Raw genomic sequence first — 16,081 nt, forward strand, 5'->3', positions numbered from 1 at the left:
GGGAGTGTACCACCACGCCTGACTAATTAAAAAAATTCTTTTTTCTAGAGACCAGGTCTCATTATGTTGCCCAGACTGGTCTTGAGCTCCTGAGCTCAAGCAATCTGCCTGCCTCCCAAAGCTTTGGAATTACTGGCATGAGCCACCATGCCTGGCACCAAGGAGACTTTTAGGTAGCAGCTTGATGGCAGCCCTTTCTCTGTATCAGGACCGCTCTGTCTGTGAGCCACAGAGAAGATGGTCAGAGGGACCTGGGCATGGAGCCATGTGCGCCACAGAGAAGATGGTCAGAGGGACCTGGGCATGGAGCCGTGTGCACCACAGAGAAATGGTCAGAGGGACCTGGGCATGGAGCCGTGTGTGCCACAGAGAAGATGGTCAGAGGGACCTGGGCATGGAGCCGTGTGCGACTCCACTCACTGTCACCATCCCAGGTCCCCTGCTATCCCCAGCTTGTCCCAGATTGGTAGACAGCCTGCTCTGCCTTTCTGCCCAAATATGGGATTTATGCCTTCCCACTCCCAGGAACCCAGCCAGGCCATCACTCTTTCCTCACAGCTTCAGGGGTTTGGGGCCAGAGGCTTTCCCTTCCACGGTGGAATGGGTGTCATGGAGGCTCCGTCATGAGACTGCTGTCATGGTGAGAGATCTCAATACCATGTCACATCCATACTGTGTCTCCATTACCTGTGAACACTTCTTTGGACTTTGCTGACACCTCCTTTGAACTTGACAGGAGTCCTAATCTACGTGTGTGTGTGTGTGTGTGTGTGTGTGTGTGTGTGTGTGTTTTGCTTTTTTTGAGACAGAGTCTTGCTCGGTCGCCCAGGCTGGAGTGCAGTGGTACGATCTCAGCTCACTGCAACCTCCACCTCCTGTGTTCAAGCGATTCTCCTGCCTCAGCCTCCTGAGCAGCTGGGACTACAGGCACGCACCACCATGCCCAGCTAATTTTTGTATTTTTAGTAGAGACGGGGTTTTACCATGTTGGCCAGGCTGGTCTCAAACTCCTGACCTCGTGATCCACCCACTTCGACCTCCCAAAGTACTGGGATTACGGGTATGAGCCACCATGCCCGGCCATGTGTGTGTGTGTGTGTGTGTGTGTGTGTGTGTGACGGAGTCTCGCCGTGTCACCCAGGCTGGAGTGCAGTGGTGCAATCTCAGCTTACTGCAACCTTGGCTTCCCAGGTTCAAGAGATTCTGGTGCCTCAGCCCTCTGAGTAGCTGGGATTATAGGCATGCAGCACCATGCCCAGCTAGTTTTTGTATTTTTAGTAGAGGTGGGGTTTCACTATGTTGGCCAGGCTGGTCTCGAACTCTTGGCCACCCACCTCAGCCTCCCAAAGTGCTGGGATTACAGGTGTGAGCCACTGCACCTGGCCTAAGTGTGTGTGTTTTTAAGAGACAGGGCCTTACTCTGTTACCCAGGCCGGAGTGCAGTGGCACAATCATAGCTCAACCCCACTCCTACTGCAGTCTTGAACCCCTGGGCTCAAGCTGTCCTCCAGCCTCGGCCTCCCAAAAGTGCTGGGATTTACAGAACCACCACGCCCAGCCCCCAATATACTTAATTCTAAAATACATAGCATTGTTTGTGGTCTCCCCTGGGCTGCAGTCGCGTGGGCTCTTTTTGAGCAGGCGTCACACCTTACTCTTTTGTGTCTCCCACTGCACCGACCCAAAGCTTTTGGTCAAAATGGTGCTAGAGGGGCCAAGGGCCCTCCCTGGCAGAGAAACTAGGAAAGCCTAGCAGGATGGGAGCAGAGATGGGAGAGGGGATGGGGCCGTGAGAGAGAAAGCAAGAGTCAGGCTCTAGGAAAAGGTGGGAGGCCCAGGCTTCCTCTTTGGAGGGGCAAGGACCCAGAGCTGTGGTCCAGGCTGTGGTCCCTGGAGTGTACCAACGGAGCAGGGAACTTAGACAGAGGGTGGTTCCATTCTCGAGTCTGGCAGCTTCAGTGAGTAGCCCAAGTGGCTGAGTGAGGTCTCCCACCCAGAGCTTACCCTACCTCTCCACCAGCTCCCCATATGGAGAGGGCAGGGCTTCTGTGTCCCCCCATTTCCCTAACAACTCATAGCCACCAGCTCCTCCTCAATAACCCTCTTCCCCACTCTGGCCCCACCAGACACAAGGGCCACAGCTCTGGGAATGAGGTTCCAGCCGGCTAGCAGGGCCCTGGCAGCCCCAGGGCCAAGGCCAGCCTGAAGACTGCTGCTGCCCAGGCGGCTCTGAACCAGGGTTGGGTGGGCTGGAGTCCGCGAGAGGCTTGGAAACGATCAGCCTTCCCCACCCTCAGCCCCCTAGGGGCTTTGTTTGTTGATTTGTTTGTAGGAAAGGCAGAAAAGGGCCGCAGTCAGTCGCTTTAAGCCGCCTTCAGCCCTTTTATGCTGGGCCCCCAGCTGGGAGGGGGAGGCCAGCTGAGGGCTCGGCCCTCACAGCTTATTGCTCATTAAAGAGCGTTAATGAGCTTCTCAGAGCCCCTCCCCTCTTCTCTCGCCCTGTCGGGCAGAGGAGCTGGCCTCTCGTTCCATACCAGCCTTTCTGGCTTCTCCTTGTTGGCCAAGCCCTGGGCAGGGTCCCATTGGGTCGAACTCCCGGCCCTGCTCGGCCAGCAGGTTCTGAAGTCACTCAGCGACCAGCGTTCCTCCTCCTCCCCTGGGTGACCCCTTGCCGTCATGGCCAGCCCGCTCCTCCGCCCCACCTTCCCCAGCACTTACAGCTTCTCCAGCAGCGACAGGCCCAAGAAGGAGCCATTGCGGAGCCCCGTGATCTTGTTGTTGCTTAAGAGCCTGAAGGGACAGAGAGAACACAGACAGGAGAAGGTGCTGTTACATGCTGGGCATCCGCTTTCACCACTGGTGGGGCCAGCATGCATCTATGTTAACGGCGCCCCCTGGAGTTGTGCGAGGCAGCAGCCCCACCCTCTACTCCCGGAGATTATAGGGAGAAGCCGGCCAGCAGTCCACCCAGCCCCAAGTCAGACCTTTCTGCCCTGAGTCTCCCCCAAGCCGGGCTCCGACGTGGGGCTCTGTGTGCAAGTGGGAGGTAGGCTGAGCAGCTGGAGGTGATGCTGGGATGCCCCGTTTCCACTCTGGAACCACAGGGTTGACCCTCAGTGCCCCGTCATGCCCTTCACAGTTTCATCTTTGCTCAAGCCCTTCACCCAATATCCCAAGAAGAGTGGTGGGGAGAATGGCTTGAACGGGGCCAGGATGCCCAGCAGGTCTGGAGGCAGGCGTGAGCTGCCCTTCCTCAGAGCTTTGCACACTCTTACCTGTGAGCTGAGGACCTCACAGGCCCCCATCTCAGAGGGCCTGCGTGCACAATGGCCGCACCCTGACCTCCCAATCCTTCTGAAGCCTTGGCAGAAAGCTGATGGAGCCCCGAGTGTAGGGGAAGCCAGGCCTCAGCCTCAGTCACTGTGCCCTCCGGGTTCCATTTATTTATTCATTTGTATTTAGGGGAAGAGGAAAGGGGCCCCAAGTGACTGAGAGAGACCGAATGTCTCATCTCCGCCCACCCACTCAGCCTTTCTCTGCCAAGCTCCCTGCTGGGAGGAGGGAGATCCAGGCCAGCCAAAGGGCTCATCCCCCAGTTAATTGCTTATTAGAAAGCTTTAATGAGCCTCTCCGCCCAAACTCTTGCCTGCCCTGGGCTGAGGCAAAGGGTCTCCCTTCTTTGGTCTTAAGGGTAGAGAACTGACCTGGGAAGGCCAGAGGTGCAGGCCCTGGGCCTTTCCTTGAGCGAGCAGCCTCCAAGCTGGACTGGAAGGGAGAGGGAAGTGGGAAGGAACAAGCCCCCAGAGGAGCTGGCAAAGAGATGAGCCTCGAAGCTTCTTAGAAGTGGTGGGTGAACAGATCAGGGGCAGTGGGGAGACCCCTGATGGCTAACATTCCAGCTGCTCCATCTTCCATTGGCTCGTGGAGAAGACAGTGGCCAGGATGGAGGGAAGCATGGAAAAGTGTGGAAGGGGCTTTCTAGGACCATGGGAGGGGTGGAGACCTCATCTCCTTCCTTCCTTCTCCCCACTCCATAGATCCCTCCTACCCATCCAGTGCCTGCCTAATGGTCCCTCCAATGGTGACATTTCCTGGTGGGAAGTGATAGGTAGGGAGGTAGGTTGGCTGGGTTTCCAAAATGCTTACACACACACAAACACACACACACATGCACAATGTTGATATGTCAAAAAGTACATCACAGTATTCATTATATGAGATATTAGACCTTCTATTAACTCATTTTATTATTGTATTTATTATTCTCATTTTACGGGTTAGGATAGTTTTATTTTCACTTCACACATGGGGTGTTCGTGGTAATCATAATCTTGACCATTCTTAGGGCCTCTAAGAGGCCTTTAAAGATCTTATTAGGCGCTGGTGGGGCTGGGGTGGCCTCTGAGCGGTGACAGGCTCTTTAAAAAATTAAAAAAAATTTTTTTAGAGACACGGTCTTGCTCTGTCAGCAAAGATGAAACTGTGAAGGGCAAGACTAGAGTGCAGTGGCACAGTTAGAGCTCACTGCAGCCCCACTCCTGGGCTCAAGGGATCTTCCTGCCTCTGCCTGAGTAGCTGGGACTATAGGCGTGAGCCATCATGCCTGGCAGGTGACAGGTTCTGACTTTAAAGTCAAAGCCTGCCTCACTCCACCCCCAGTTCATGCCCTTCCTATACCCTAGAGTTTACATTAAATGTTGGACAAGGGGCTGGGTGCAGTGGCTCATATCTGTAACCAAGCACTTTGGGAGGCTGAGATGGGCAGATCACTTGAGGCCAGGAGTTCAAGACCAGCCTGGGCAACGTAGTGAATCTCTGTCTCTACAAAATAAGTAAATAAAAATAAAAAAAATTAGCTGGGCCTGGTGGCATGGTACCTGTAGTCCTAGCTACTCAGGAGCCTAAGGGAGGAGGATTGTATCGCTTGAGCCCAGGAGTTCGAGGCTGCAGTGAGCTATGATGGCACCATTGCACTACAGCCCAGACAACAGAGTGAGACCCAGTGTCAAAAAAAATAAAATAAAATAAAAATTCTGCAACTCCCAATCCTCAATATTAAAACCTGAGATCTCAGTTTGAGAGCTCTGCCCAGCCTGGGGCAGAGGTGGTGTTGGTGGGGGTGGTTCCTCACATTTTCCCAACTCTTTAGCCTTTAACCCACTTCAAATACCCCAGATTCTTTAACAGAGAGCTGACAACGACAACAACAACAACAACAACAAAAACTATTGCAAGTGCTTGTCATTTTCAGTTTTCTTTTCTTTTTCTTTTTTTTTCTTTTTTTCTGAAACAGAGTCTCGCTCTATGGCCCAGACTGGAGTGCAATGGTGCGATCTCGGCTCACTGCAATCTCCGCCTCCCGGGTTCAAGTGATTCTCCTGCCTCAGCCTCCAGAGTAGCTGGGATTACAGGTGACTGTCACCATGCCTGGCTAATTTTTGTATTTTTAGTAGAAACAGGGTTTCACCATGTTGGTCGGGCTGGTCTCGAACTCCTGACCTCAGGTGATCCGCCTGCCTCGGCCTCCCAGAGTGCCGGAATTACAGGTGTGAGCCACTGCGCCCGGCCCATTTTAAATTTTCTAGTAGCCACATTTAAAAAGTTTAAAAGTTGGATGGTGCAGTGGACTCACGGCTATAATCCTAGCACTCTGGGAGGCTGAGGTGGGCGGATCACCTGAGGTCAGGAGTTTGAGACCAGCCTGGCCAACATGGCGAAACCCCGTCTCTACTAAAAACACAAAATTAGCCGGGCGTGGTGGCACATGCCTGTAATCCCAGCTACTCGGTAGGCTGAGGCAGGAGAATCACTTGAACCCGGGAGGCAGAGGTTGCAGTGAGCCGAGATTGCACCATTGCACTCCAGCCTGGGCAACAAGAGCGAAACTCTGTCGCAAAAAAAAAAAAAACTTGGCTGGGCGCAATGGCTCACATCTGTAATCCCAGCACTTTGGGAGGCTGAGGCAGGCAGATCACCTGAGGTCAGGAGTTCGAGACCAGCCTGGCCAACATGGTGAAACCCCATCTGTATTAAAAATACAAAAAAATTAGCCGAGTGTGGTGGTACATGCCTGTAATCCCAGCTACTTGGGGAGGCTGAGGCAGGAGAATCTCTTGAACCCAAGAGGTGGAGGTTGCAGTGAGCCAAGAACGCGCTATTGCACTCTAGCCTGGGTGACGAGAGTGAAATTCTGTCTCAAAAAACAACAACAAAACAAACAAACACACAAACACACACAGTATAAAAGTTCTTTTTTTTTTTTTGAGACGGAGTCTTGCTCTGTCGCCCAGGCTGGAGTGCAGTGGCACGATCTTGGTTCACTGCAAGCTCCACCTCCCAGGTTCACGCCATTCTCCTCCCTCAGCCTCTTGAGTAGCTGGGACTACAGACGCCTGCCACCACACCCGGCTAATTTTTTTGTGTTTTTTAGTAGAGATGGGTTTCACCATGTTAGCCAGGATGGTCTCGATCTCCTGACCTCATGATCCACCCACCTTGGCCTCCCAAAGTGCTGGGATTACAGGCACGAGCCACTGAGTCCGGCCTAAAAGTTCATTTTGAGAATATATGTTATTTAGGCCTGGTGCAGTGGCTCATGCCTGTGATCCCAGTGCTTTGGAAGGCTGAGGCAGGAGAATTGCTTGAAGCCAGGGGTTTAAGACCAGTCTGGGCAACATAGCAAGACCCTATCTCTACAAAAAATGTTTTAAAAAGTAGTCAGACATGGTGGCCTGCCTGTAGTCCTAGCTACTTGGGAGGATAAGGGAAGAGGATCACTTAAACCCAGGAGTTTGAGGCTGCAGTGACCTGTGATTGCACCACTGCACTCCAGCCTGAGTTCCTCCCTCCCTCCCTCCTTTCCTTCCTTCCTTCCTTCCTTCCTTCCTTCCTTCCTTCCTTCCTTCCTTTCTTTTCTTTCTTTCTTTCTTTCTTTCTTTCTTTCTTTCTTTCTTTCTTTCTCCCTTTTCTCCCCTTTCTCCCCCTTCCTTCCTTCCTTCCTTCCTTCCTTCCTTCCTTCCTTCCTTCCTTCCTTCCTTCCTTCCTTCCTTCCTTCCTTCCTTCCTTTCTTTCCTTTCTTTCCTTTCTTTCCTTTCTTTCTTTCTGGTTTTGCTCTGTCGCTAGGCTGCAGTGCAGTGGTGCGCTCTCAGCTCACTACAACCTCCTCCTCCCGGGTTCAAGCAATTTTCCTGCTGCCGCCTCCCAAGTAGCTGGGACTACAGGTGCACTCCACCACGCCCAGCTAATTTTTGTATTTTTATTTCAATATATAATCAATATAAAATTATTAATGAGATACTTTCATTTTGATTTTGGTAGAAAGTCTCAGGACTCTGGAATGTCCTACTACTCTATTCTCTGCCAACACATCTCAATTCAGACCAGCTGCGGGCCAAGTGCACTCGTATCCGTGTGCAGGGCGGAAGCACAGCGACAGATCGACAGATTGGGGACCTGCCCCAGAGAAGAGCAAGGACGAGCCTCTGGCCCTGAATATCTTATCTCTGGGACCGGCTCCCATCCTTCCCCAGGCTGCCCTGAGCCGAGACTTCACGCAGGCCCGGTCTCTCTCTCTCTCTCTTCCCTCCACCCCACCCCTCTCTCTCTGAGGCAGCCTCTGTGTGTGCTGGGAGGCAAGGGCTGGGTTGAGTGGGGGGCAGCTGCAGCCCACGCTTCCGGTTTGGCTAGCCCGGCACCAACTGCAGCCCTGAAAGTCTTGAAATGAGATATTTTCTTGCTGCAGAGAACATGGTCCTGATGCCCCACACTCTGACCCACTCGCAGACGCAGGCACCAGGCAAAGGCCTTTCTCATCCTTCTCCTCCAAGGGCCCCCCTTCTTGCGGAATTTCTAGCTCTTGAAAAGACCTCAGGCAGATCACTGTGTGATTCCAGTCCTCAGATCCAGCATTGGATCTTTTGGCCTTAACCCGGAGAGGTCTGAGGAAGTTTTCTCTAGACCTAGATTATCCAGAGAGGGGCCTCCACTGACATTGAGCTTGATGGTTCTGTTCTCCAGAGGGTGCCTTGTGGTGGGTCTATCTGGGGAGAGGAGGGAAGGCAGTTTTAGACAGACAGTGCAGGGTTTTTTTGATTTGTTTTGTTTTGTTTTTTAAGAGAGACAAGTCTTGCTCTATTTCCCAGGCTGGAATGCAGTGGCATGATCACAAATCACTGCAGCCTCCACCTCTTGAGCTCAAGCAATCCTCTCACCTTGGCCTCCCCAGGAGCTAGGACTACAGGCATGCACCACCAGGACTAGCTAATTTAAAAAAAATGTTTTTGTAGAGGCTGGGTACAGTGGCTCATGTCTATAATCCCAGCAGTTTGGGAGGCCAAGGTGGGTGGATCACTTGAGGCCAGGAGTTCAAGACCAGCCTGGCCAACATGGTGAAATCCCATCTCTACTAAAAACAAAAATTAGCCAGGTCCACACCTGGCACGCACCTGTAATCCCAGCTACTCTGGAAGCTGAGCCAGGAGAATCGCTTGAACCCAGGAGGTGGAGGTTGCAGTGAGCCAAGATCATGCCACTGTACTCCAGTTTGGGCAGCAGAGCAAGACTCTGTCTCAAAAAAAAAAAAAAAAAGAGAGAGAGAAAGAAGTTTTTCTAGAGACGGGATCTCACTATGTTACCCAGGCTAGTCTTGAACTTCTAAACACAAGAAATATACTTGCCTCAGCCTCCCAAAGTGCTGGGATTACAGGGGTGAACCACTGTGCCTGGCTGGGTCTGGCATTTTTATGGGCAGGTAGGAAGCTGGGCATTACAGCACTGCTGATGGGGATGAACATGCGCGCACGCGCGCGCGCGCACACACACACACACACACACACACACACACACACACACAGCTTCATCCAATGGGCAGAAAAATGTTCCCACCACTCTAGGCTGTCCCCTGGGAGGCAGGCAGGCAAAGTGGCCACAATTGGGCAGGGAAGGAGGGAGCTTTGGACCCACAGCTCCATCCAGCACAGACACAGGGTCAGCCTCAGCCTTCTTCAACCCCCTCAAGACAGACACCTCCTCAACCTGCTCCATCCTCTGGCCCTAAAACCTCACGGGGGCCAGCCAGGTGGATTTCCTGCCCAACCACACTACCTCTGCCCCAGAGCCCTGGCTGGCCTGGCCAGGCATCTTTAGCGTCTTTCTTCCCTCCCTCTCACGCCCTTCTCCCACTCCTAATGTCAAGCTTTTCACAGAAAGGAGGGCCAGTCCCTGGAGTCTCCTGTGCTCTACTTGAGAGTTTGAAATCTGGCCAGAGAGAGAGGGGGCACACCAAGTCCATACCAGAACTCTCTCCCGGCTGGGGTCCTATTTTGCGGGAGAGAAGCAAGTAGAGTTCCCACTAATGAGGCTGGAGGCCAAGGGAGCGAGCGGCTGGCGTCTACAGAGAGGCTCTGTGGGCTCTGGGCAGCCGCAGGAACATACCAGATACCACCCCGACATCAAAGATGACCCTGCAGGAGTCACGTGGGCACATAGCACATGCCTGAACTAAATGTTTCTCACATGTGCAGGAAGAGTCATGCGTGTCAGCCCCCTGCCAACCACTCAGACCCAATGAGCTCCTCTCTGTAACTGGGGTATCCATACTCCCTAGGGAGTCTGACCCTGGAGCCTCCGTCAGTTCAGGCCATCACTAGGTTCCTAGAGGTTTCTAGAGTCTGGGAGGCCCCGTCTCCAACACCTCCCACTGGCGGCTTGGCCGTGTCTTAGGGAAACCATCATAGAGCAGGTAGGGGGCGGTCTGCTTGCTGATGCCAAAAAGCCCTGGGGCTCGAACCCCCACTGAAATCAGAGCTCTCAGCCTCCCCTGCAGGCGCTGTGCCTTTGAGCATTTCCAGGGCCCAAAGAGACGCTTAAAACCTAAAAAAGAAGCATTGCCTCTAAAATATAGATGCCACAAAGATGGAAATTAACAAATGCTTAATGACATAATTACCCAATGTCATACTATGTCATTAGCAATAATTATTATGTTCGACGACGGATGTGGGTACATTTTAGTATGGTTGATACGACAGTAAGACCTCCAAAAGTGAGGATGCTCGCCGGGCACAGGCCCTGCTTCAACACACAACCTCAGGTGAAAGGCTGGCCTGTGGCTTCTCATCCCTCCGTGGCTGCCTTCACATGCATTTAGCCTGACTGCAAGGGACATAAATGTTGGTGAGGACATGTAAGGTGTCCTGCCCACTCCTGCACTTCCCTGCCACCCTTCCCTGGGCTGGACGCCTGTCTGGTCAGCCCTGAACACCGACTGGCAATAGAAGGAGGCCTAGGGAGGGGCTTTAGGGGGTTGGGTCCTAAGACCGCCCCTGAACCCAGCCTGGAAGCTGAGTTGTCCAGGCAGGGCTGGAGGCCCAAGACATGAGAGAAAACAAACCTGCATTGAGTCCTGCTCCACCCTGCCTTCTCTCATAGGTCTGGTCTCCTTTCTGTAACCTACCCTTGCTACAAGGGCACCCCCAACTTTGTGGTGAGCAGGGGAACCAAGAAACTGGGGCTTGGATGGGAAGGGAATCTGTGACTTCGGGACGTAACCTGGAGGCAGAAGCCTAAGAAAATGGACTACGTGCCAGGCGCAGTGGCTCACATCTGTAATCCCAGCACTTTGGGGGACGAGGCGGGTGGATCACTTGAGGTCAGGAGTTCGAGACCAGCCTGGCCAATATGGTGAAACCCCATCTCTTTTAAAAAAATACAAAAATTAGCCAGACAAGGTGGCATGCATCTGTAGTCCCAGCTACTAGGGAGGCTGAGGTAGGAGAATCGCTTGAACCCAGGAGGCAGAGGTTGCAGAGAGTCAATATTGTGCCACTGCACTCCAGCCTGGGCGACAGAGTGAGACTCGACTTTGTCTCAAAAAAAAGAAAGAAAAAAGAAAGAGAAAATGGGCTGCGGGTATTCATTGGGGGTAATCAGTATGCCTTGATGGGGATTTGGGGGTTACAGCATCCTGACTTGAGCACAAGGAACATAGTCTGCTGTAATCACCCACACTTATGTATTCATTCATTCATCCATTCATTGCTCAGAGCTACCTAACAGTCACTGCACTCAGCCTTGTGTGACAGGCTAGTCCTACAAACATAAATCATATATTGCATATCTACAAACTTCCACTCATAGGAGGTGGAGGGAGATGTGTCCAACAGGAAGATGGAATGTTCATCTACGTGTGTTGTGTCCCCCTGATTTGTGCAGGCTGGGATATTACCCCCAACTGACCTTACACATTTCCTCCATGCACAACCTAAAAGCCCCCCAGCGGGGAGCCAAGCCTCTAGGTGAAGAAAGCAGACCTCTTTGAGGGATGGGTGGTGATGGAGGTCTCACTGTGTTGCCCAGGGTGGTCTTGAATTCCTCTTGCCTCAATCTCTGGAATAGCTAGCATGCCACCATGCCCAGCTAACAAAAAAATTTATTTATTTTATTTTATTTATTTATTTTTTTGAGATGGAGTCTTGCTCTGTTGCCCAGGCTGGAGTGCAGTAGCACGACCTCGGCTCACTGCAACCTCCGCCTCCCAGGTCCAAGCAACCCACCTTCCTCAGCCTCACGAGTAGCTGGGATTACAGGCGCGTACCACCAGACCCGGCTAATTTTTTGTATTTTTAGTAGAGATGGGGGTTTCATCATGTTAGCCAGGATGGTCTTGAACTCCTGACCTCGTGATCCACCCTGCCTCGGCCTCCCAAAGTGTTGGGATTACAGGTGTGAGCCACCCCGCCTGGCCAAAAAATAAAAGAAAAAAAAAGAAAAAAAAGAAAATTTAGACATGGATCTCTCTGTGCCCAGACTAGTTTTAAACCCCAGTCACACTATGTTGCCCAGACTGGTTTTGAACCCCTGGCCTCAAGTGATCCTCCTGCCTCAGCCTGCAGAGTAGCTAGGATTACAGGGAAGCGCCAACACACGTGGCGCAGACCTCTTTTAAAATACAAACAGACCCAAAAGGATTGAAGTTATCAGTCTTTTCTACCTAAGTAGATACTCATCCTTGACCTTTCCTCCCTAGAAGCTATATTTGCTGCCCTGATCCTGTCTGGCGTTGTGAGCTGGTACCTGTCTCCAGGAGACTGTAAGGACAGAAGGGCAGAGCCTGGGTCTTTTGCCTCCTCCCACAGGGCTAGGATACACTGTAGGCATTGGCTGAGTGACAGAGGCAGAGTTCCAGGATGGAGGGGCTGTTTGGTCAACAGAGTTCACTGCTGAGCCCTGGGTTTCCCCAAGCCAAATGGCAGTTTTTTTTCTACCTCCAATTCCCTCTCTCTCCCCAACACCTAGGAGACAGCATCCTTCCTTCTCTGAGTGAGCCTGGCTCCACAGTACAGCCTTTCTGGGACGCCACACCCATAGGGGTCACACTGTCTGAAGCTACCCAAGGTGGTGCCAGAGAGGAAGTGGAAACAGTTGGAAGGGCGTTTTAGAGACCATGGGTTGTACATTTGCTGGGTCAGAGTGATTTCAAATACTCCATGCAGTGCTTCTGGACAGGGACCCCGTGAGTACGCTTGTTCTTGTTAGGCCATTATGGGATCGGGGGAGCCCCTTTTCCCTGGCTCATGTATCCATGTGGAGGAAAACGGATTAGGGCATCTGCCCTGTCCCATCTCCAGGGATGGCTCCTCTGATTGGTGAGTGTACAAAGAGGCCCCTGAACTTCCTGCCTGCAGAGCTGTTTAATGTGGGGGCTCTCCCTCAGTGGGGCTGGGAGTGGGACTCGGACGTCCCCTGGATGGGCAGCTCTGACTAAACTCATTGCTGCTGAACCTCTAAGCTAGGTCTTCCAATCTAGCTTTTATCAACAATAAACCTGTATTTTGATTTCCTGTCTGCTAACCTATTCTATAGCTCAGCAACCCTCCTCAAGTGAAGACAGGAAGTACTATTTTTGGGGTCAGGCCCCTTAAACTCCCAGTCCCACGTGCCCGCATTTTCATCAGAAAACACCCTTGCCATCAGCAGAGTGGGGAGGTGTGGCCTCCGGGGACCCTGCTGCCTGGGGCAGTGTCACTGTTTGAGACTGAGGGTTGTGAAGCTTTCAAGAGGTCTGAGAAGCTTCAGAGTCCCCAGATCTCTTTGTCCTGCTTCCTCTCCCTTTCTCCTGTAGATGCAGCTGCCCTTGGTGGCTTTGTCTCTGGGTTCCCACCTGCACAGACTAACAGCAGAGGGGATGGGAGGCAGGAGCCCTGGGGTCTAGTTCGAGCTGCCTGGCTAAGAGCAACGCGTGTGTGTCTCACCTCGGGCAGGTGGGCCCCTCCCTGGGGGCAGACTGGAGACCCCACACCTTATCTTTGATGGCCTTTCCCATCCTGGACGCTGAGTCTCCTGAAGCCTGAAGTCATAGTTTCTGCCTCCATACACAATTCCCCACAAGGCTGGGAGCCCTGGCAGGGGAAGGGAGGAGGAGAGGGAGGAGCAGAGGCGGTAGAGGGGGCCCTGAGGCTTTTTCTTCCCTTCCCAGCTGGGAGATGTCTGGCCCCTCGGTTGAGGCTGGAACTCCCTCCCCAGGACTCGCTCTCCCACCCTGTCCATTGCCTGCTCCTCTGTGACAGATGGGGCTCCCGTGCCTCACCTGGCCCCATCCATCCTGCACACCTCCCTGGCTCCCAGGAAAGGGCTGGGAGAGCTGGGAAGTCTCCTGGGAGGCTGCTGGAGTGACCTACACTCCACGGCTTCTCTGCCCCCTCCCCCCATAACCCAATCCTGAAAGCAAAGGAATGTTCTGGAGTTTGGGAAGGATGGGGGCCCCCGGAGGAGGGAGGAAGGGGGGGAGGCAGCTTCGTCCTGTCAGTGTCTGAGCTGTAAATAGAACAGAGCGGCTGGGCTGGGGGAATGAAAATAAACAGCCCCTCTGAGCAGCCCTTCCCAGCGGTTACCGGATCTTCCTTCTGGTCCCCCAGTCCAGGGCCATTTCCCTCCTCTCCCCGCCCTTGTTCTCTGGCTGCTGCCAGGGAGGCTGGGGCAGCCTCTACCTCTGGGGTGATAAGGAAGCTAGCGGTGTCTGGGTCCAGACTGTGTGGCGTCTGGGAACTCTCCTCCCCTCTCTGGGCTTTGCTGAGGGGAGCAGCCTGTGCCTCCACGGAGTGGAAGGACAGTGATCAACTCAGAGGTGGCTGGAACTTACTCTCCATCAGGAAAGGGTTCTTCTCTCAATGACTCCCATGTGGGATAAACTTAGAAACACTCTCTTTCTTTAAAAACATGACCCCACATTGAAGGGTCAATTTATGGTCAGGTTCAAATTACATTGGTTTGCCTGTGCCTTTGGGGGAAATTCTCAGACTCCCCCCCAGGACGAGGGGTTGCCATTCCCCCCACCACGCCCTAATCACAGAGGGGAGATGGTAGCCAGCAGAAAGGGACTTCGCTGGCTTCAGGGGTGGCTGGGTTCATGCACATGCAGGAATAACTCTGGCCAAATAACACATTCGGGGTCTTGGACCCACTGGGGGCGGAGTCACAAGTGCCCCCTTAGGAGCCAGCATGATGGCCTCTGCAGTGTCTTTCATTCAACCAGTGAGCCCCAGAGCACTCTGAGCTCTGCCCAGTGTTCTCCCTAGGATGGCACCCTGACTCTAACATTCTGCAGCAGAGGGAGCCCTCAGGGGAGCAGCTTCCAGGCCCCAGAGGACGGATGTGTAGAATCCCTGGATCCTGAGCTAGCGACCTCCAGCTTCTCCAGTGGGTGGTGGGGAAGAGTCCAGGAGAGACTGAGGTTTCTGCTGGGCCCCTCCCTTTGAACAGGCAAGGTCCCAGAGCCCAGGTGGGTGTGCCGCAGCTGAGACCTGCACCCCTCGGTGGGGAGGGGAGTGGGTGCTGGAGTCTCCGGGCTTGCCCTTGCCTTCTCTGTCTCTGGCCTCTTCCCTCTCTTCTTTCCTTCTTTTTCTTCGCTCTTTCCCCCTCCCCCTCTTCTCTCACAAAAGCTCTCTGTACACAGCCACTTCCTCTGGCTGCTGTCTCTGCGCCCAGACCTTATGAGAACCATATGGGGGAAAGCTGGTAGAAGAGAAGGGGGTGGGGGCGCCGGCCTGGGCCTGCCCCTCCACCAGCATCCTTGTCCTGCCCTCAGGCCATGTGCACGACGCTTGGCACGCTTTGCCCAAATTCCCCTAACTGGATCCCGGTGGCTGTAATAAGGGGCCCTGAAGGGAGTCCCAGCCAGCAGCTGGAGGTCCAGAGGGAGACCTGTGCTCAAGAACTACTTCCCTGAGGCCCATCTTCCTCAACTTCTCCCACCAAGACCACTGAACTCCCAGCAGAAGAACCCAGCCCATGCTGGGCACACCTGCGGCAGACAGCCTCTTCCCTAGGTGGGCATCCTGCATGGTGGGCACTCCCGCCTTCCGGAATGGTAGGCAGAGCAGGTTGAGGGTTTGCCTGTTCTGGAGAAATTCAAAGTGACCTTTCCTTGCCCAGCCTGGAATGTTCCCAGGTCAAAAGGGCTCAGATCCTGCTGGGAAGGAACCGGGTTTTTTAACGCATCTTTTGTGTCTAATGGGTCCCAAGTCCAGCCAGGTGAGCAGCGAGGCCGTCACCTGGCAGGAATGAAATGCCCATCCCGGCGCCAGCCCCAGGCTGGCTGTGTGACTGTCAGCGAGGCACCCTTCCTCTCCTGGCCTCAGTTTGCTCAGCTGTAAGATGTGGGACTGGACTTCCTTATCACTAAGATCCTTTGGAGCCCAGGCTGTCTGGGAATTTATGACACTGGCTGGTATCCTCGGAGTGCCTGCTCAGATGTCCCAGGAGGTCTTTATAGATTTCCTTCTGGAGTTATCTACAAACAGTCCTTTCCTGGAATTCCTTATCCTCATCCCCCTTCCCCCTCACTCACTCCCAGAGCTGAGAACCTCAGCCCTCAGCTGCTGCCGAGTAATAGTAGGGCTCACAGTGGTCTGCACCTTCCTCCCACACCCAGGTTCTCCCTGTCAGAAGCCACCCCCTGTGGGATCTTTTCCCTCGGGGAGGCCCACAGAGGCTCCTGCTCTCTCTGTTCAGAAGCATGGGTGCCCACAGCTGCCCTGCAGACTGGGCCGGGAGCCTGGTGGTGGTGGGGTGTGGGACAGAGGGA

The 16,081-nt window shown here is 53.6% G+C and overlaps 1 protein-coding gene across 1 annotated transcript in view; it reads right to left on the reverse strand.

Annotated features, from left to right (window-relative positions):
• The window catches only part of ADGRA2 (adhesion G protein-coupled receptor A2), a 46,350-nt gene that overhangs the window by 26,554 nt on the left and 3,715 nt on the right, over positions 1 to 16,081 (reverse strand). The window contains 1 exon segment of the mRNA XM_017849355.1: positions 2,719 to 2,790. Within this exon segment, the coding sequence (XP_017704844.1) occupies positions 2,719 to 2,790 (72 nt within the window).

Source organism: Rhinopithecus bieti, unplaced genomic scaffold (genome assembly GCF_001698545.2).
Source record: "Rhinopithecus bieti isolate Rb0 unplaced genomic scaffold, ASM169854v2 scaffold_32047, whole genome shotgun sequence".
Classification (NCBI taxonomy): Eukaryota; Metazoa; Chordata; class Mammalia; order Primates; family Cercopithecidae; genus Rhinopithecus; species Rhinopithecus bieti.